Here is a 21,305-nt window from a genome sequence, read left to right as displayed (position 1 = left end):
GAATGCAGTGGCAACAATGCAGAAACTGGAGGAAAAATAAAAGTATGTGATATTGTCAGAAACATAAGAAATACTGTTAACTGTGAGATAACAGGAAAACAGGTGGAGATAAGAGCTTTTGGAATTAAAAATATCTTAATTATGTGTCATAAACAATTCTTTAGAGGGGTCAAAAGGTAAAGAAAATCATCCAGAAAGGATAACCAAAAGACAAACAAAGATGAGAGAGAGAAAAAATATAGAATCTATCCTGGAGGTTTAGCAGTTGACTCATGAGAAGAAGAATGGAGGAGAGTGGGAGGAAGTTAAGACAGCAAGGGCGTTTTGCAGAATTCACCAACAGACGTGACTCTCAGATTGAAAGGGTCCCTTTCTGGTCATAATAACCAGACAAATCAGCTCTCTAAAACATGAGCCTGCAGAAGCCATTCTGACGAGGTTCCTGGGGGATGTACGGCCTTCATGCACAAGGATGCACCAGGAGAATGGAAAACACAGGTCCAGAACCGGAGTTTAGGCGCAGGGAGGAGCAGAGGGAGTTCCCAGGACAGGAATCTGGGAAACAGACCTGAGCAGCTCTGGGAGAACAGAGTGCGGATGGTTTTATATGTTGGGGTAGAGGCTGCTGACAAATTGGGAAGACAGAATGTGCATTGGAAACAAAGCAAGTGAAAGGGTCGGTGTGTATTACACCACGAAAACTGAAAGTTTGGGGTACTTCCCTGGTGGTCCAGGGTTAGGAATCCGCCTGCCAGTCCAGAGGATATGGATTTGAATCCTAGTCCGGGAGGATTCCACATGCAGCGGAGCAGCTAAGCCCAAGTGCTGCAGCTGCTGAAGCCTGAACTCCAGCGCCTGCTCTGCAGCAGGAGGAACCACCACAGTGAGAAGCCCAAGCACTGCATGAGGAGCAGCCCCTGCCGACTGCGACTGGAGGAGGCCCTTGCAGCAACAGAGATCCTCTGCAGCCATTAATAAATAAGCAAAATAATTAAAAAAAAAATTTTTAAGTTTGGGGACTTCTGCTCCCGAGAAGATGGAGTCAATATTTTCCCCTATTATTCCCATTAAGTACAACTGAAAATCCTGGACATTGTGTATGTAACAACTATAAGAAGACTGAAAGGTAGAGACATGGCAGAGCAGACCTCAGGACCCAGTGGTGAGTTCCCCAGTTCTGTTTTCCCTCATGTATCTCAAGCTTGGAGCTGAAGAAGCTGGCAAACAAGAAGAACCAACAAAATTCACTCCCTCTGGCCAAAAGACCAAGAAAGGCATGGCTTAGCAGAACAGAAAATATTTAACAGTACCTGCTCAGTTCTAACCAAAGGTGACTAAAAAAACCTGTGGCCCCACCACTGCTTCTGCTTGCAAAGGCCAGGTGGGGACCAGAACCCACCCCAGAGAAGGCTGAGTAAGGAGCAGAGACTTTTTTCCGTGAAGAATGCCTAGTGGAACTGAGGTGTCAGTGGAGATGTAGGGAGCCTGGAATTCTGCCCTCAGACAGCAGCAGTGACACACACCACCCCTCCTGTCAGTGGAGGCCACTTGGGGAGCTGGAATGGCAACCATGTCCAGCAGGGAAGACGAGCCCCCCCCTACTCAGGAGGTAGCAGGGGCCAGTGGGGAGTCAGGCCCTCCACCTGTGCTCCCTCCCACTGGGGAACTAGAGCGGATTTTCTGACATTTGTGTCATCAGAGTCCTGGAGGGAGAAGAGATGGCTGGCTGGGGTGGGGTGGGGAGAGCTGAAAAACTGATTAAAATAGTCATGGTTGAAACTTCTCAGATTTGGTAAAGAGACAGAGATTCAAGAAGTTGAGTGCACTACCAACAGAATAAACCCAAAGCAGTGCACACTGAGACACGTCCTAGTGAAGCTCTGAAAAGTGGAGACAAACGCAGGGTCCTGAAAGCAGTGAAAAGGGACACTCCGCTCGTGGGGAAGACAGAATGACAGCAGACTTCCCATCAGGGGCCAGAAGGAAGTGACTGCCATCCTTCAAATGCTGGGAGACAAGGGCTGATGAGCACTGAAGACGACTCTCACCCTCAAACAGCAGCCAAGCAACGGGCTGGTTCCTCGAAGGGCACAGACTACCGCAGGTCACTGCTAAATAGATCACTTGAAGAGCCCTGTAACTATTAAAGTAGTTTAATATCTAATTTGAAAACACCCGTAAAAAACTTCATCAGGCTCAGGTGGTTTCTGGAAAATTGTATCAAGTGTTTAAAGACTCAGCAGGCTGCACAATCTTCCAGAGAAACAAGAACGGAGGGAACACTTTTTAACTCATTTTCTAAGGTTAAATAAATTGTAGACATGAATACAGTTACTTAGGTATAAATCTAATGAAACGTGAAGAGTTCATATGCTGGAAGCTACACAACACTGATGAAAGAATCAAAGATCTGAATAGATGGAGAGATATACCATGTTCATGGTTCGGAAGAGTCAGCCTAGTTAACATGTCAGTTTTCCCCAAATTGATATATAGGTTTGATACAATTCCTGTCAAAATTCCAACAACATATTTTACAGATACGGACAAGAGTATTCTAAAATTTATATGGAAAGGTTTTGAAAAAGAAGAGAAAAATGAGAGCAGTCAGTTCACCTGATTTCAGGATATACTTTAGAGCTTCAGCAGTGAAGACTGTGTGGTATCATCAGAGGGATCAGCGCAATAATCAGTGGAACAGCATCATGAACCCAGAAACAGACCCTCACAAATACACCCAACTGATTGTTGACAGAGGTGCAAAGGCAGTCAGTGGAGGAAGGGCTGTCTTCTTAGCAAATGGTGCTGGAGCCAGTGGACCCCCACGGGCAGAAAAATGAACTACACTCTAAGCCTGACATCTTACACAAAAATTAACTCAAATTGGACAGTGGAATTAAAGGTAAAATGTAAAACTATAGTACTTTTATGGGAAAAACATAAGAGGAGATCTTCAGGACCTTCAGGCAGAGTCCTTAGACTTGACATCAAAAAGGGAACAATTGGTAAGCTGGACTTAATAAAATAAAAAAACTTGTATTCTGCCAAAGAATCCATCAGGAAAGTGAAAAGATGAGGTAAACACTGGGAGAAGATATTTGCAAGCCACCTCTCTGCTAAAGGTCTTTTATCTAGAATATATAAAGTACTCTCAAAGCCTAATAATAGAAAACCAAATAATCTGATTAGAACATGGGCAAAAGTCATGAAGAGACATTTCATACAAAAGAAGGTATTCAGATGGCAATAAGCACATGAAGATGTTCAGCATCACTAACCATTAGGGAGGTGCAAATTAAAATACAGCGAGACATCATTGCATACCTACCAGAATCACTAAAGTTAAAACATTAGTGAGAATACCAAGCGCTGGTGAGGGTGGGGAGGATCACTCTTGCATGGCCGGTGGGCTTGTAAAATGGTGCAGCCATACTGGAAAACAGTTGGGCAGGTTCTTAAAGACTAAACCTGCAACTGCCATGTAACCTGGCAGTTGCATTCTGAGTATTTCTCCTAGAGAAATGAAAGTTTAAGTAGACACAAAAATGTGTACATGAATATTAAAAGCCACTTTATTCATAATAGCCAGAAACTGGAAATACCCAGATGTCTTTCAATAAGTAGCTGGTTAAACAAGTGATGGACAGCTGTACTGTGGAACCCTACTCAGCTGTAAAAAGGCGAGAATTACTGATTCCTTCAACAGCTTCCAGGAATCTGCAGAGAATTAAACTCAGTGGAAAAAAATAAAACCAATCCCCAAAGTTACATACTGTATGATTCCCTATTATAACATTCTTGATATGACAGAGTTATTGAAGTGGAGAACAGAGAGGACTTGCTAGGGCTTAAGGAGGAGACCAGGTGGGTGGGAAGTGGGTATGCCTGTAAAAGAGAAATGGGAGGGACCCGGTGATGGAATGTTCTGTAAACTGACCATGTAGTCAGTATCTGGGTTGTGGTCCTGTATGATCACAGTATGTTTACCTTAGGGGGTGACAGGGTGTGGTGTACAGTGGATCTCTCTATTCTTTCTTTCAGATGCATGTGATTTATAATTAAAGGCTTTAAAAAAAATGAAAGGTTATGCGTAAAGTTGTGATTTCAGTATGTCTTGGCACAGTCAAGTAGAATTATACATAACAGAATGATACAGGCGCCAGGTAATGCTTAGGTAATAGATAATCTAAATTGTGAGAGGAAAGGAAGAAGTGGGGGTGATGGTGGAAGAGAGGTGAATCTTTTTTTGCCATAACTGGAAGTCACCATCTCCTGTCTTAAGCGGATGAATCAGGCAGTAGCAACGTGAAACCTTTGTTTAGAAAGTTAGTCCTAAATCCAGGCGACCCAGAGTTGCTGCCCCTAGGGAGCGGTGTATAGAGTTGCCTGGATTGGGGCCAGATTGTTCTTTGTTCATAAACACTTTGGGGGACTATGTAACCTTTTTTTAAACTTCGCACATGTATTACTTTGATAAAGTAAAAACCATGACAGCAAAACAACCTGCTAGTGGTGAGGAAACTTACTCCCACATAGTGGAGTGTGGTTCTTTATGGAAAGTATTTTGTATTTAGAATGAACATTACTAACATGACAGTGAGAGGCACGTAGTTACTAGTAGCTTTCTGTGTGTTGGACGCTTACTGTGGACAGTAGCACTGTTTACCATTTTAACTCTTTCTCCTTGAATCCCTGCCCTGCCTTTTTAAAGCAGAAGCATCCTTCCTCTGGTTGCCATCCCAAGCTGACATTTGTGGTGGAGGAACACAGTGCAGTGCAGGCTTGGGCCTTGTGAACTCACACTCTGGCTTTGAATTCTTGGGCCAGCAGCGGGTACTCACATGGGTGATAACCAAACCCAAACCCAGGGTGCTTCCCCTACCCCACCCCGGGATACTTCTTAATGAAGCATCTAGAAGCATCATCAAGCATCTTGATTTCTTAATATGTCTTACTTATTGTATTTTTAAAAGTTAAACATAAAAGTTACAGACATGATGCAAAATTTAGATGATGAGGAGATTCCTGGTGAAAAGAGGTTCCCTGGTTCCCACCACCACCCCACCAGAAGGAATTCCTGGCATCAGTTTCTTGTGTGCTCCTGCAAGGGGGATTTGTCCGAACACAAGATCACATGTGTGTGTGTCCCCAAATGTTTACCTAGTGGGTACTTTGCACCTTGTTGTTTACGGGCAACAATGTATCATGACATATCTTGGAAGATTGGGGCACATAAAGCTGCCTTGTCCATTTCGCTGGCTGTGTAGTATTCCATTATTTAGCTGAACCATATTTTTATGTAACCAGTGATCTGTTCGTATATATTTGTCTCTGTTACACACATTTTACTAACTCTCTAGCATAAATTCCAGAAGTAGAATTTCTGGGTGTAAAGCTTTCTATCTATTTTGACAGACATTTCCAGGTTGCCCATCATGTTGCCCATCATGTGAGATTTAAGCTGGTAGACACTTTTGTCAGTCTGGGAGAATGCCTGTTATTCACACTCTAAGGAGCCACACAGTGTAACATGCAGTCTTTTCAATCTTTGCCAATCTGGTGGTCTTAGTTCGTTTCATCACAGTTCATACTTAAAAGTGAAGCTTTATATCTTTTCCCAAGTCAGATCTCTTAAGTGTCATTCTACAGCCGTTTTCCTGTTGAGTGGTTTGTGGTTTTCCATACATCTTTCCCAGCACTCAGTGTGGTTGGTAAGTTCCCCCTTCACCGTGAAGTGAGTTGTTAAGTTTTCCCTGTTTGTCACTTGTTGTTCAGGGACGTCTGGGTTCTCTAAGAAGCAGAGCCTGAAACTGGAGATGGTGTTGGATGATTCAGGCCATGTTCTCAGGAGAAGGGCAGAGAAGGAAGCAGGATGGGACAGAGGAAAAAGATACGTATCTGCCCACTTATGGACATGTAAGGGGCACCAGAAGGCCACACAGGCACCTCGCTGTCCCCAGTATGCAGCAGCTTCCCTGCTTCCTCATCATGACCCAGGCCAACCCTGCAGAACAATGCCGTCTTTCTCTGCTTGCTTGTCTGTGGCATCAGGAGGAGACTGCAGTTTTAAGTGTAGATCCCTTTTGTTTTCCCTCACAGGAGCATTTTATCAGTAGGGCCAGGCTCTCAGAACCTACAGAGCCCAAAGTTTCGGGGCCGAGGGCACACGTTCCTCAAGTGTGTCTCTTGGATTGATGGTGACCAGAGCCACTCCCACTGCCCTATTTTGGGCCCCCAGACCCATGCGTTCTGTCCACCGGGGACCAAGCATGATGTAATGACTGTTGCATCCAGATGTGCCCTGCATCTCTGAAGAGATGGCACCCTTTCAGATATCCTCTCTGGATGTGCCCCCACCCTGAAGAGGACCTTGCTGGCCACCTGGGCCTCTGAGTTTCAGCAGTGTCTCAGACCCTCTCTTCCGCACACACCTTGAACAGGTTTTCCTCGAAGAAAGTGATGGAGTAGGGTGGTGGGATGGGACGTTGCTGCAGATTCAGTGTTCCCAGTGCACTCTCCGGGGACGTGGCCTCTCCTTCAGGCCCTTTCTGAGGCTGGCGTCCGGCTCAGAGATGCCACTCTGCACTGGGCAGTGTCCTCAGTGGCGGTGTCCTTCTTTGTGTACATCGGGTGGGACCCCGGTTGGCTCCCGGCAGCTCTCTTGACACTGGGAACCCTCTACTCTAGCTGTATCTCTGTAGGGCCTGCATACCAGCCCTGCCCTCCCACCACCTGCCTTGCCATCTGACCATTTATAGAAAGTCACTGCCCACCGCAATGAGCACATCTGCCTGTGCTCCTGGTGGCTAAGTGCTGCCCCCCTGGCTTCTGCTTTCCCAGGGTCCTGTTGTCCCCCTTGCTCCAGGAAAAGTGAAGTGAAAGTCGTGTCTGACTCTTTGTGACCCCAGGGACTCTACAGTCCATGGAATTCTCCAGGCCAGAGTACTGGAGTGGGTAGCCTTTCCCTTTTCCAGGGGTTCTTCCCAATCTTGGGATTGAACCCAGGTTTCCTGCGTTGCAAGTGGATTCTTTACCATCTGAGCCACAAGGGAAGCCCAAAGCCTGATTCTAAAGCACCTCCTCCCTTTACCTCAGAGAACAGCCACCACAGAGCTGCTTGGTGGTGCCAGCACCTCTGCCAGCCCATTTGTTCCAGCTTGTCCTTGAGAATGGGGTGTCTTCCTAGCCCTCCCAAGGAGCAGGGATGGTCTTGGGGTTCTCTGTCTTACACGGTAGATCCTGTCCAGCAGGCCTACCTCTCTGCGTCATTTGAAACCTTTATCCACAGTCCTGCCATCTCCACTGGGTTTCATATAGACTTCGAGTTTGCTGAGCTTGGAAGCTGTACTAGCAGCGAGTGAGAGCCACGTCCGGGCCCCTGACCAGGGTTAAGGTCTATGGGCAGAGCTGCATAGACAATGCTCGTCTATGTGGAGTGGTGGGGTTCCATCCCCCTCCACCTGGTACCTGCTGCTCCATCAGTGTTCAGGCTTCTCCGTTTAGTAGGACCAGCAGGTCCCAGTCCTACTATGCTGAAATTTGACTTCAGGAACAGGTGTTTGGCTGAGAAGGGAGAGGGCAGACCCCAAGGAGAAGTATTGTCAAGAAAGTGCCCATCTTGGTGAGGCCTGTGTATAGTTTGCAAGCAAGGCATGTGTGTGTGTGTGTAGGTCTCAAGTGCATCTCCCTAGGTGTCCTCCATCCAAGACTCAGAGTCCCGCCCTCCCATCAGCACCCATGCTCTGCCATAGGAAACTTGTAGGTCAAGGCCAGAGAGGTGGATGTTACAGGGCGGCTGACTTAGGCTTAAGGTACAAATGGACTTTTCTTGTGTCTCATTAGCAATTATTTTTGGAAGTGCTTTCGGCTGTTTAGAGCTGAAGTGGTGAGCTCACCAGCACGCTCCTGAGCCAGCTGCAGTCTCTATAAGAGGAGCAGAAAGAGCGGTGGGGATAGCCGGTGCCCACGACAGTCCACTTTTGATACCAGGGCTGATTGAGCTGATGTGAGTGCTCGTCTGATGTTCCCTTGGTCTCTATTGTCCCATCACATTCATCCCTCTGTAGCAGAGACCTTGACATGCTAGGATGAGTTCATTGGCACAGCATCCGACACCATGTCACCTCACAGCAGGTGTGGACTGGTCCCTGACGTTGGTGTAGGAGGCACTGCATGTTGGTCAGCACGGGCCAGGAAACTGCCTTTTGCAGTGTCAGATCTGTCCATAAGGCCCACACTGTCCCATCTCGAGTTCCAGCAGGGATGAGAGCTACTCGTTTCTTTCTTGGTAACATTTGTTTTACTAATACATGTTGTACAGTGAAAAAAATCTCAAAGAGGGAGGCCTTACCTCTGTGAAGACAATAGAATCCTTTTTGGTGATTTGTGAGCCTGAATTTGAAGCATTGTGGCACTTTGAGAAAGACAAGACAGTGGTGGTGACATTGTATCCCCCAGGCCATGTAAAGGCAGGGGTAGTTCTTGTGCAGCCCTTCAGATGTAATACTAGGGCATTTTTATATGACCCCAACTTAGTTTTTTTTTTATTAAACTATTTGAATTTAAACAAAATTAGCAATTTTGGATGATGCAAATCTAGAAGTGGTAACTAATATGTAGTATAACATTGATTATATTTTAAAATCTTTTAGCAGATATAGTTATTGCGTAAAGCTAGGAAAAGATTTTTTCATTGGGGCAAAATATGCATCACATAAAACTAACCATGTTTAAGTGTATATTTCAGTGGTAGTAAGTACATTCATATAGCTGTGCAGTCATCATCACCATCCCACTTCCAGATCTTTTTAATCTTCTCAAACTGAAACCCTTCCCATTAAACAGTAACTTCCTATTCCCTCAGCCCCTGACAACCACCATTCTGCTTTCTGTCTCTCTAAATTTGACTCTTCTAGGGATCTCATGTAAGTGGAATCATACAGTATTTGTCTTTTGTGATTGGCTTTAATTACATTTAGTATAACGTACTCAAGTTTCATCCATGTTGTAGCGTGTGTCAGAATTCTTTTTTTTTGAGACTAAATACTATTGCATTGTATATATATTCTCTTCAGCTATCAGTGGGCATTGGTTTGTTTCCACCTTTTGACTGTTCTGAATAATGCTGCTGTGAACATGGGTATACAAATGTTTGTTCAGGTCTCTGCTTTCAATTTTTTTTCTTTTTCTAATTGTGTTAAAATGTAGCATAAAACATACCATCTTACACATTTTGCAGTGTGAAGTTCAGTGGGATTAGACGGGTGCACATGGTTGTGCAGCTATAACCATAACTCTTTTCATCTTGTAAATCCGAAACTATACCTATTAAATAAAAACTTCCCATTCTTTCTTCCCCACAGCCCCTGGCAGCCGTCTGTCTGTCTGTGTCTATGAATTTGACTACTCTAGAAACCTCATATCAGTGGAATCATAGGCTATTAGTCTTTCTGTGACTGACTTATTTCACTTAGCATAGTATTCTCAGTTTTTACCCATGTTGTAGTGTATTAGAGTTTCCTCCCTTTTTAAGGCTGAACAGTATTCTAGTGTATGGATACACCTCATTTTGCTTATCCGTTCATCTGTAAGTGCAGACTTGGGTTGCGTCCATGTTGTAGTTATTGTGAATAATGCTGCTATGAACATGGGGGTACAAAAACCTCTTTGAGGCCGTGCTTTCAATTCTTTTGGGGGTGTGTGTGTGTGTCTGTCTGTGTGTGTCTGTGTGTGTGTACACACCCAGAAGTGCAATTGCTGGGTCATATGGTAATTGTTTTATATTCCCATCAACAGTGCACAGGTGTTCCAGTGTCTCTACATCCGCACTAACGACTTGTTTTCTCTGTGTGTGTGTGTTTTAATATTTATTTGGTTGTGCTGGGTCTTAGTTGGGGCACATGAGATCTTTGATTTATGTTGTGGCCTGCGAACTCTTAGTTGTGGCATGTGGGATCTAGTTCCCCAATCAGGGATTGAACCTGGGCCCCCTGCGTTGGGAGCTTGAAGTCTTTGCCGCTAGACCACCAGGGAGGCCCTTTGTTTTTGTTTTTCACTAGCCATCCTAATGAGTGAGGTACTATCTCATTGTTGCTTTGCTTCTCTGTATCTAATGACTAGCGATCTTGAGCATCTTTTCATGTGCTCACTGGACATTTGTGTATCTTCTTTGTGGCTTCTCTGGTGGCTCAGTAGTAAAGAATCTGTCTACCAGTGGAGGAGACATGGGTTTGGTCCCTGGGTCAGGAAGATCCCCTGAAGTAGAAAATGACAACCCACTCCAGTATTCTTGCCAGGAAAGCTCCATGGACACAGGAGCCTGGTGGTCTACAGTCCATGAGGTTGCAGAGTCAGACACAACTGAGTGACTGAGCATGCCGCACACGCATATCTTCTTTGGAGAAAAGTCTGTTCAGGTCCTTTGCCCATTTGGCATCAGGTGTCTTGTTGGGTTTTAGGAGTTCTCTTGTCAGAAGGATGATTTGCAGATCTTTTCTTCCATTCTGTTGGTTGCTATTTTACTCCGGATAGTGTCTCTTAATGTACAAAATTTCACAGTCTTAGTGAACTCCAGTTTGTCTGTTTTTCCCTTTGTTGCCTGTGCCGTTGGTGTCATAACCAAGAAATCATTGCCAAATCCAATATCCCAAAGCTTTGGTCCTGTGTTTTCTTCTAAGAGTTTAATGTCTGCTTGGAATTCTTTTACATGTATATCCAGAAGTGGACTTGCTGGATCAAAGGTTAGTTCTGTGTTTTATTAAGTTATGACCGTACTGTTTTCCACATCGACTGAACCATTTTATATTCCCACCAGCAGTGCGCAAGGGTTCCAGTTTCTCCATGTCCTCAGCAACGTGTTAGTTTCTGTTTTGAGAGTAGCCCTTCAGATGTGGTTTTGATTTGCATTTCCCTAATTACTAGTGATATTGAGAATCCTTCCGTGTGTTGGTCTTCTGTATATCACCTTTGGAGAAATGCCTGTTTAAGTCTGTTGCCTATTTTTAAATCAGGTTGTTAGTTTTTTGTTGTGGAGTTACAGTTCTTTGTATGTTCTGGGCATTTCTTGTCAGATATCTGATTGCAATTATTTTCACCCATTGGGTAGGTTGCCTTTGCACTCTGTTGATTGTGTCCTTTGATGTACAGAGTTTTAAATTTTGATGAAGTCTGGTTTATTATATATTTTTTCTTACGGCCTATGCTTCCCCCCGCCATTAAAAGCTTTTTTAAATTGTGGTAAAATGCACATAACGTAAAATTTGCCTTCTTAACCATTTTTAAGTGTACAGTTGAATGGTTTTAGCACTCACGTTGCTGTGCACCCTTCACCACCACTCATGTTCGGAACTGTTGTCACCTTGCCATACTGATGCTGTGCCTGTTAAACAGTAACCCCGCTTCTCCCTCCCCGCAGCGTCTGGCAGCCACCGCTCTGCTTTCTGTCTCTGTGAATTCGACCCCTCCAGGTACCTCATATAAGTGGAATCATGTAGTGTTTGCCTTTTTGTGCCTCGGTTTATCTGCGTTGTTGGAAGGACTGAGGCTGAAGCTGAAACTCCAATACTTTGGCCACCTGATGCGAAGAGCTGACTGATTTGAAAAGATCCTGATGCTGGGAAAGATTGAGGGCAGGAGGAGAAGGGGACGACAGAGGATGAGATGGTTGGATGGCATCACTGACTCAATGGACATGGGTTCGGGTAGACTCCGGGCATTGGTGAGGAGCAGGAAGGCCTGGTGTGCTGCGGTTCATGGGGTTGCAAAGAGTGAGACACGACTGAGCAACTGAACTGAACTTATCCGCATTGTAGCATGTGTCAGAATTTCCTTTTTAACAATGAGTAATATCCCTTTGTTTATAACACATTTGGTTTATCCATTCTGTCAAGAACTGAGGTGTTTCCATGTTTTATTACTGCCTGTGCTTTTGGTATCATAGCCAATAAATGATTGCCATATCCGATGCCATGAAACTGTGCTTTACTTTATGTTTTTTCTAAGAGTCTTAAATTTAGGTGTTCGAACCATTTGAATTAATTTTTGTATATGGTGTTAGGTGAGGGCCCAACTTTATTCTTTCTGTATGGAATGTTGTTTTCTCAGTACCATTTGTTGAAAAGATTGTCCTTTTCCCATTGAATGGTCTTGGTACCTGTGTCAGAGATCAACTGATACTGTGTGTGAAGGTTTATTTCTGACTCTCTGTTCTATTTCATTGCTCTGTATGTCTGTCTTTATGCCAGCTCCACACTATTGGTTACTGTGGCTTTGTAGTAAGATTTGAAATCAGGAAATGTGAGGATAGATATGCAAGGGTCTGCATGTGGTTTACATGAGCACATAAGAAGAGGATGGAAAGACCTCTGCTAACTGTACATCTTTAGAAACATTCTGGAATGTTCATTTGTGACGCGCTAAGTATGAGCCAGTAATTAGATGTGCTGCTTATTTATTTCTAAACTGCTGTGTCAGAGGGGTGGATTCTCAGCCCTGTAGAGTGGGGAAATAAACACACAGTTTGAAATGAAGTGTGGTGAAAGTCGCTCAGTTGTGTCTGACTCTTTGCGACCCCATGGACTGTACAGCCCATGGAATTCTCCAGGTCAGAATACTGGAATGGGTAGCCTTTCCTTTCTCCAGTGGATCTTCCCAACCCAGGGATCAAACCTAGGTCTCTTGCATTGCAGGTGGATTCTTTACCAGCTGAGCCACAAAGAAATCCCAAGAATACTGGAATGGGTAGCCTTTCCTTTCTCCAGTGGATCTTGCCAACCCAGGGATCAAACCCAGGTGTCCTGCATTGCAGGTGGATTCTTTACCAGCTGAGCCACAAAGAAATCCCAAGAATACTGGAATGGGTAGCCTTTTCCTTCTCCAGCAGATCTTCCCGAACCAGGAATCAAACTGAGGTCTCCGGTGTTGCAGGCGGATTCTTTACCAACTGAGCTATCATGGAAGTCCCAATACACAGTTTAATTTTCTGTCCCTCACCCCCACCTTAGAAAGGATAAACTCTAAAACTTTTCAGAATAAGTATGCATTTCATTATGAAGTTCCCGAGCACTCACTGAACAGCTTTTGGAAGCAGCTTTTCTGAAGTTTAGTAGAACAGCCTGTATCTGCCACGTGCCCCGTGTGAGCTTCTGCTCGTTCCTCCCCTCTCTGTGCCAGTTTTCTTCTCTGCGTGGGCAGGTGGTTGCCAGGCACAGCAGTTGGTGAACTGACTCAAGCTTGTGTTTACCTTCCTTTCATTTGATAATCCCCAGAGTGACCTGCCTGTTTGGTTCCCCAGTCAGAGAGGCATCTGCAAACAAAGTTTGATTTCTTTCCTCCCAGTCTATACCTTTTATTTCCATCTCTTGTCCTGTTCCATTAGCTAGAACTTCCAATACAGTACTGAAAAGCAGTGGTGAATGGGGACATTGTTTCCTTGTTCTGATCTTAGGCCATCTTAGAACTTCTTACCATTAAGCATTGATATTGACTGTAGGGATTTTGTACATGTTCTTTATCAGGTTGAGGAAATTCCCCTCTGTTTCTAGTTTGCTGAGTTTTTGTTATGAATGAATATTAGATGTCATCAGATGCTTTTTCTGCATTTATTTGGTATTATGATTTTTCTTCTTCAGCCTGTTAATGTGATAGATCACATTAAATGATTTTGAATGTAGAGTCAGCTTTACATACCTGGGATAAATACCACTTGCTTTTGGTGTATAACTCTTTTTAAACATTGTTTGGATTGGATTTGCCAACACTTTGTTGAGGATTTTTTTATCTCTTTATGAGAAATATTGATCTTTCCTTTCTTACAGTATCTTTGGTTTTGATACTAAGGTAATGCTGCCTCATAGAATGGGCTAGGAAGTATTTTCTCTGTTTTCATTTTCTGGAAGAGTGTAGAGACTTGGTATAATTTCTTCCTTAAATATTAAGTTGAATTCACCAGGGAACCTGTCTGGGCCTGATACTTTCTGTTTTAGAAGTTATTATTGATTCAGTTTCTTTAATAACTCATACCTATTCACATTATCCATTTCTTCTTGTATGAATTTTGGTAGATTGTCTTTCGAGGAATTCCACTGGGATCTGAGACCATACTTAATATGGTTTCTATTCTTTTAAATTTATTTAGGTGTGTTTTATGGCCCAGAATGTGTTCCATCTCCATGAATGTTCATGTAAACTGGAAATGAATGTGTATTCTTTTGAGTGATGTTATTGGATGAAATAGTCTGTTGATGTTAGTTATATCCAGTTGATTGAGAAGGTTGAGTTCACCTTCATCCTTAATCATTTTCTGCCTGCTGGATCTTTCCATTTGTGAGAGGAGGTGGGTGTTGAATTAGTTGATTCATCTGTTTCTCCCCGTAGTTCTTAGTTTTTGCCTCATGTGAATTTTAACCTGTTATTAGGTGCATATACATTAAGGATTGTTATGTCTTAGTGAAATGACTTCATTTTTATTTTATGTATTTATTTAACACCTCTGTTTAAAGTGGGTTTCTTGTAGACAAAAGATAGTTGTGTTTTGAATTTTTTTCCAATCTGACAGTTTTTGTTTTTTAAGTGGTATATTCAGACAGTTCACACTTAAAGTGATTGTTGATATCAGTGGATTAATATTTACCATATTTGTAATTGTTTCCTGTTTGTTATTCTTGTTTTTGTTTGGTCTTCCACCCTTTTTTTTTTCTTCTGGTTGCACTAGGTCTTTGTTGCTTTGTGCAGGCTTTCTCTGCTTTGTTGCTTTGTGCGGGGATTCCCTGGTGGCTCAGATGGTAAAGCATCTGCCTGCAGTGCAGGAGACCCAGCTTCGATCCCCAGGTCGGGAAGATCCTCTGGAGAAGGAAATGGAAACCCACTCCAGTACTCTCGCCTAGAAAATCCCATGGATGGAGGAGCCTGGTGGGTTACAGTCCATTGGGTCGCTGAGGGTCAGACGCGACTGAGTGGCTTCAGTTTTGCTTTTCTCTGGTTGCAGCGAGCAGGGGCTGCTCTTCACTGCAGTGCTCGCTCTTCTCATTGCAGTGGTTTCTCTTGTGGAGCACAGGCTTAGGGCGTGCAGGCTTCAGTCGTTGCAGCTCATGGGCCTTAGAGCGCAGGCTCAGTAGTTGTGGCACATGGGCTTACTTGCTTTGCGGCATGTGGAATCTTCCCAGACCAGGGATTGAACCTGTTTCCTGCATTGGCAGGCAAATTTCTATCCACTGCACAGCCAGGGAAGTCCCCTTTATATGGTTTTATTTGAGCATTTTGTATGATTCCATAGTTTCTTCTATCTTAACATATCAGTTTTACTTCTTTATGAATATTTTTGGTGGTTGCCTAAGGGATTGCATTTATATCTAATTTAAATCCAGTTTCAAGTAACATTACCTTGCTTTGCAGGTGGTGCAGATACCTTATAACCACATATGCGCAGTTCCTCCCCCTGTCGCATTTACTGTGCCGTCATCCATTTCTCTTTTCCCTAAGCTATAATCACTGAATACATCTTACCATCTTTGTTTTGAGCAAACTGTTACTTCTTAGGTCAGTTACAATAAGAAAAATAGAAGGTATTATCTTACCTTCGTGTATTTCTTCTCTTACGTTTTTTCCTTGAAACAGATCAGTTGCTGACCAAGTCATTTCCCTTCTCTCCGAATAAGTTCTCATTTCCTGCCAAGTAATCATGAAATCCCCCCTTTTTTGTGTCTGAGAAAATTTTGCTTTCTCCTTCACTTCTGAAGTCTCACCAGGTACAGAAGTGTAGGTTGGTGGGTTTTTCTTTCACTGCTTTAGTCTCACTCTTCTGTTGCTTGCATGGTTTCTGAGGACAAGTTTGATACAGTTGTTGCTATGTTATTATTCTTGCTTCTGTGTAGATAAGGTGCTATGTGTTGTTTTCTTGTGGCGTCAGGGTTTTCTGTCTTTGATTTTTTTTTTTTTTTTTTTTACAGTTTGAATATGCTACGCCTGGGTGCAGTTTTTGGTTTTGTTTTTCGTTTTGCTGTTTATCCTGCTTGATGTCCTCTGAGCTTACTGGGTCTGTGGTTTTGGTGTTGAGGAAATTCTCAACTATTATTACTTCAGGTATTTCTTGTGTTTCTTTCTTTTTTAGCGGTGCCATGCAACTTGTGGGATCTTAGTTCCTCAATCAGGGATCAAACCTGGGTCCTCCAACAGTAGAAGTGCAGTCCTAACCACTGGACCACCAGGGAAGTCCCTTCCTGTGTTTTTTTCCTCTCCTTTTTCTGGTAGTCTCATTGAACTTTTATTATACCTTTTGTGATTTTCTGTTTTTGAATATCTTGTTCCTTTTTTGTTTGTTTATTCCTTCCTCCCCCATTTCCTTTTCAGTTTTGAGAGTTTTTACTGACATATCTCTGAGCTCATTGATTTTTCTCTTGTTTGTGTCCATCTGCTGATGAATCCATCAAAAGCATCTTTCATTTCTGTTGTAATGTTTTTGGTTTTTAACATTTCCCCTCTATTTTTTTAGAATTTCCATCTCTTTGCTTACATTGCCCATCAGCTCTTGGATGATGTTCACTTAATTATAGCCCTTAGCATATTAATCGTGAAAATATTAGTCACTCAGTTGTGTCTGACTCTTTGCAACCTCATGGTCTGTAGCCTGCCAAGCTCCTCTGTCCATGGAATTCTCCAGGAAAGAATATTGGAGTGGGTTGCCATTCCCTTCTCCAGGGAATCTTCCCAGTCCAGGGATCAAACCTGAGTCTCCCGCATGGCAGGCAGATTTGTTACCGTCTGAGCCACCAGGCTAAGTGATTAAGTGTTAGTCACTCAGTTGTGTCCGACTCTTTGCGACCCCATGGACTGTAACCCCCCATGCTTTCTGTCCGTAGAATTCTCCAGGCAAGAATACTGGAATTATTAATCATAAATGTTTTAAATTCCTGGTCTGATCACTCCAAAACCTCTGCTGTATCTGAGTCTGATTCTGATGCTTGCCCTGTCTGTTCAGTGTTTTTCTGCCTTAGCGTGCCTTGTAATTTTTTGCTGAAAGCTGGGTGTGGTGATTCAGGTGAGAGGAGCTGAGGTAAAGAGGTCTTCCGTGTGAGGCTGTATATTTCTGTGGCCAGGAGTTAGTCTGTGTTTACTGTTGGCTGCAGCTGTGTGCTATTAAAAGGGTCCGGTACATGTCATCTCCTGTTGCACAGGCACCCGTGGATGCAGTGGGGTTTCTGGGGAGGGGAGCGCACTGGCCCTCTGATGAGTAGGTCTCTGCCGTCCAGTGAGCTTGTGCCCCTGGGCTGTGACCATCACACACACGTCTTATTTAGGAGGGACAGAACTGTTGGGGGGCTGGAGTTGGTGTTTACCTTTCCCCAGGTGGGTCAGGCCCTGGTCAAATAGTTTTCCTTGAAAAAAGGCCCTTGTTGAAGAGAGCAAAGTACTGGTCATAGTTGGAAGTGGTTTCTTCCCCCCGCCCCACCAGAAGCTGAAGACAACTTCTGAGAATCCTGGCTAGGGGGCCTCTTGGAGGTAGAGCTCAAGTAAGCCCGGGACCCTGTATGACTGGCCCCAGACTTTTGTCTTAAGCTCGTCCGTGCCTACGTCCAGCCCTTGGTCAGCCCCCTTCTGATACACCTGCCCCCCTGGCTCCTGCAGCTTCTCTTGGGGCTGTGGTTCTCTGTCCCCGTTGCTCTCTCCGGTTTTGGGGGAAGCAGTTTGTGGCCTCCTTCTCTGATGGGTCTGAGAAGACGTGTCCATTGTTCAGCTCTGTTCTTGTGAGGACAGTAGTGATGACTTTACATGTGGAACCAGATACGCAAAGTCCACTGTCATCCTGTTAACAGCAACCTTAAAAATTAGAGTTCGAGGATCAGAAATGTCGAGTGTGAGAGATCTGTTCTTGGAGAGGAATCAGTATAACCCATTAAAGCACATTTAACACCTGTGGTAATTGGTGGTGATGTGAGCACAGCTCGCACTGCGTCCGCGCCACACTCAAGACCCTTGTCGTTGAGGTTTGTTAGCCAGGTGCTTCATGGTCACTTCTCTCTCTTGTCCATCGCTCAGCTGCCTGGCCCTTTATGATTTAATATGTTTCCTTTTTAGCAGATTGTTCAGAGCTGTTGTTTTCAATTTCCAACTGTGATCCGGAAACACAAGCCATCCTTGTCTTATCCTTTTATTTTTTTATCTTTCGGCTGCACTATGTGGCTTGTAGGATTGAACCAGGGCCCCTGCATTGGAAGCCCAGAGTCCTAACCACTGGATTACCAAGGAATTCTCTTATCTGCCTTTTTAGAATACAAATTCCACCAAACTAGTTTTGAGGTGTCCTTTGCAGGACTTTGATGACAACATTGATGCAATGTGGTGGGAAATGTGGGAGTGTTCTCCTCAGCCAGTAGAGATTTTACTAAAAATTTGGAGCACGCTGCCTAGAGAAGGCCCCCACTGCGAGCTGGGACTGCGGCCAACCAGCCTGTGGTGGGAATATACAAGGCTTTCGCGATGTTCTGTGGCCCTTGATGGTGTTGGCTCGTCTTCCCTTGCTTATGGAACTTCCTCTCTCCACTTTCTTTCAGTATTTAGGTCAGTTAACATCCATACCAGGATACCTGAATCCTTCCAGTAGGACCGAAATCCTGCATTTCATAGACAATGCAAAGGTAACGCCATCTGCCTGACTCCGCCTGCTCTAGCCCCATCCCTGACCTCTGACCCTCAGCCTACTCCACCTCCTAACCCTGACCTCTGACCCTTGTTTCCTGATACCAACTCTTGGCCCTCTGACCCTGGGCCTTTATGGCCATGAGGGGTGACCCAGTCCCATCACATTAAGGGTGCACTTGGCCCCTGGCCTGAACATTAACTTTTATTCTCCAGGCTTGCTCCTTGTGGTTTTGGACTGTTTCAAAATTCATGTTTTCAAGATATCCAAACCACACCCCACAGGTCTGAATCTAAAGGCAGTTCTAGAAGAACCTTCCATGTGGTTTGAACACAGCAGTGTCCCGGGAGCAAGCATGGGGGTGGCGCCCTGCTTGTCAGCGCTGGCTGTGTGGGTTGCGTGCACCACACATGGTGCAGGGTCCCAGGGGAGCCTGTTTCTGATGCAGTGTGGTTCCTTCCAGAGAGCCCACCAGCTCCCCGGACACCTGACCCAGGAGCATGATGCTGTGATCAGTCTGTCTGCCTACAACGTCAAGCTGGCCTGGAGGGACGGGGAGGACACCATCCTCAGGGTCCCCATCCATGACATTGCTGCCGTGTCCTACGTGCGAGATGACGCCTCACACCTGGTGGTCCTGAAGACAGGTATGACCGGAGGTGGGGTCAGGAGGGTCCTTGCCAGAAGCAGCCCCCATCTCTGTCCTGAGGCGTGCGTTATGGATTTCATGACACTCTGGTGACAAGTGTCTACAATGTTGGGTCAGCCAATTGCTGCCCGCTGTGCCTGGGAACTAGCCCTCTCTCCAGAGAAAGGCTGTGGTCTCTGGGTCCTGAGCTCAGCCACTGTCACTCGGTGCAACCCCCTTTGGGGATGCTGGAGTGGCCTCTGGCAGCCAAGCCTGGTAGACACCCTGGGCACAAGCAGCTCCAGAGGCTGAGGGTGGGGCCTTGGCTCAGCCTAATCAACATTCAGGCCCTCCTTTGGCTACACAGCCTTCTCAGTGCTGGCGGTGCAGGGAGGAGACCAGACCAGCAAGGAGCTCTCGGTCTGTGAAACGCTCTGAGCAGGCCCTTGTAGGAGAACCCGAGAGACATCAGTCCCTGTCCCCCAGCCCACTCCCCTCGCCTGATGAGGATATGGTACTACCTTACTTGGCACTTCCCGACAAGCTGTCTGTCAGGGTCTAGAACCTCTGCCCCGGTGTAAGTCCCTGAGAAGTGAGGAGAGAAGTCGCGGTTCACTCATGCCATGCCCTTCCCGGCTGGGTTCTTAGGTTGTCGTGTAGGATGGACGCCATCCCCGGGCTCCTTTAGGCACTGGCAGTGGCTGGGTTGCACCCTGGGGTCGTCCATTTCCAGGGGGCTGGTGGCAGTGTGTGAGGGTGGCCAGCTGGATCGGCCTGGGCCACATACTGCTTTGGGCAGTGCAAAGGGAAAGTTGTATTTCTGCTTGAGGTAGGTAGTCCACAGGGATCTGAGGGCTTTTTAAGAGCCAGGGCCCCAAGGAGCTTTCTCATTACTGACCCCTTGAGCTTCAAGGAAGTTCATATTAAAGGGCCCGTGAATCTGGTGGGGATGCAGCAGGCCACCTGCACAGGTAATGGGAAGGGTTTGTGAAAGTGTCTGCTGGAGTGTATCATAGCCCCTTGTTCCCCCACAGAGTCACACACTCACTGCACATACTGTAGCACCCATCCACATATGCTCATTCACAGGCACTCACACACTCAGGTCCGACACACACGCACAGGTGCTCACTCATTCACACATACACACACACTCCTGTTCCGTCATACTGCACTTGAGCATGGCCCCCTCTGTGCTCTGCTTATTCTTCATTTCCCTTCATTGTGTTCAGTAGTGTTGTTGCTCAGTCGCTAAGTCATGTCTGACTCTTTGCGGCCACTTGAACTGCAGCACGCCAGGCTCCTCTGTCCATCACTGTCTTCCTGAGTTTCCTCAAACTCCTGTCCATTGACTCAGTGATGCCATTCAATCATCTCATCCTCTGTCACCCCTTCTCTTGCCATCAGTTTTTTCCAGCATCACTGTCTTTTCCAGTGAGTCAGCACTTCACATCAGGTGACTAAAGTACTGGAGCTTCACCTTCAGCTTCAGTCCTTCCAGTGAATATTCAGGACTGATCTCCTTTACAATGGACTGGTTGGATCTCTTTGCAGTCCAAGGGACTCTCAAGAGTCTTCTCTAGCACCACAGTTCAAAAGTGTCAGTTCTTTGGCATTCAGCCTTCTTTACAGTGCAACTCTCACATTCATACATGACTACTGGAAAAGTAGTTTTGACTATATAGGCCTTTGTCGTCAAAGTGGTGTCTCTACTTTTTAAAACCCCTGTCTAGGTTTGACATAGCTATTCTTCCAAGGAGCAGGTGTCTTCTAATGACAGGCATTATTTTGAACAACACAGAGCTGCCAACTTTTAACCATTTTAATCTCAAAAAAAAAGCATGCAATTTAATGTGGCTCAAACTAGTAGAAAGCATGTGGCATGAATGATCTTGTTTAGTCTCCACAAGAAACCTGTAAGGAGGATTCTGTTTCCTTCCACCTTACTGGTTGACTCACTGGGAGCAGGTGGGTTGGGTGACTTGGCAGGGTCCCCTGGTTGTTAGATGGTGGCTGATTGGTTGAGGTACTGTGTAACTGCTTCCA

The 21,305-nt window shown here is 45.1% G+C and overlaps 1 protein-coding gene across 4 annotated transcripts in view; it reads left to right on the top strand.

Moving 5' to 3' along the window:
• The window catches only part of CCM2 (CCM2 scaffold protein), a 52,510-nt gene that overhangs the window by 24,229 nt on the left and 6,976 nt on the right, over positions 1-21,305 (top strand). For all 4 annotated transcript variants that reach the window (XM_055421078.2, XM_055421082.2, XM_055421079.2 and 1 more), the window contains 2 exons: positions 18,546-18,629; positions 19,095-19,278. In XM_055421078.2, coding sequence (XP_055277053.1) covers positions 18,546-18,629; positions 19,095-19,278 — 268 coding nt within the window. The remainder of the gene's footprint in view (positions 1-18,545; positions 18,630-19,094; positions 19,279-21,305) is intronic.

This window comes from Moschus berezovskii, chromosome 3, assembly GCF_049115385.1.
Source record: "Moschus berezovskii isolate FMDL1 chromosome 3, NW_MosBer_1.0, whole genome shotgun sequence".
In the NCBI taxonomy this organism is placed as follows: domain Eukaryota; kingdom Metazoa; phylum Chordata; class Mammalia; order Artiodactyla; family Moschidae; genus Moschus; species Moschus berezovskii.
Note: the sequence above shows the minus strand (reverse complement) of the source record. Positions and strands in the feature narration are given on the sequence as shown.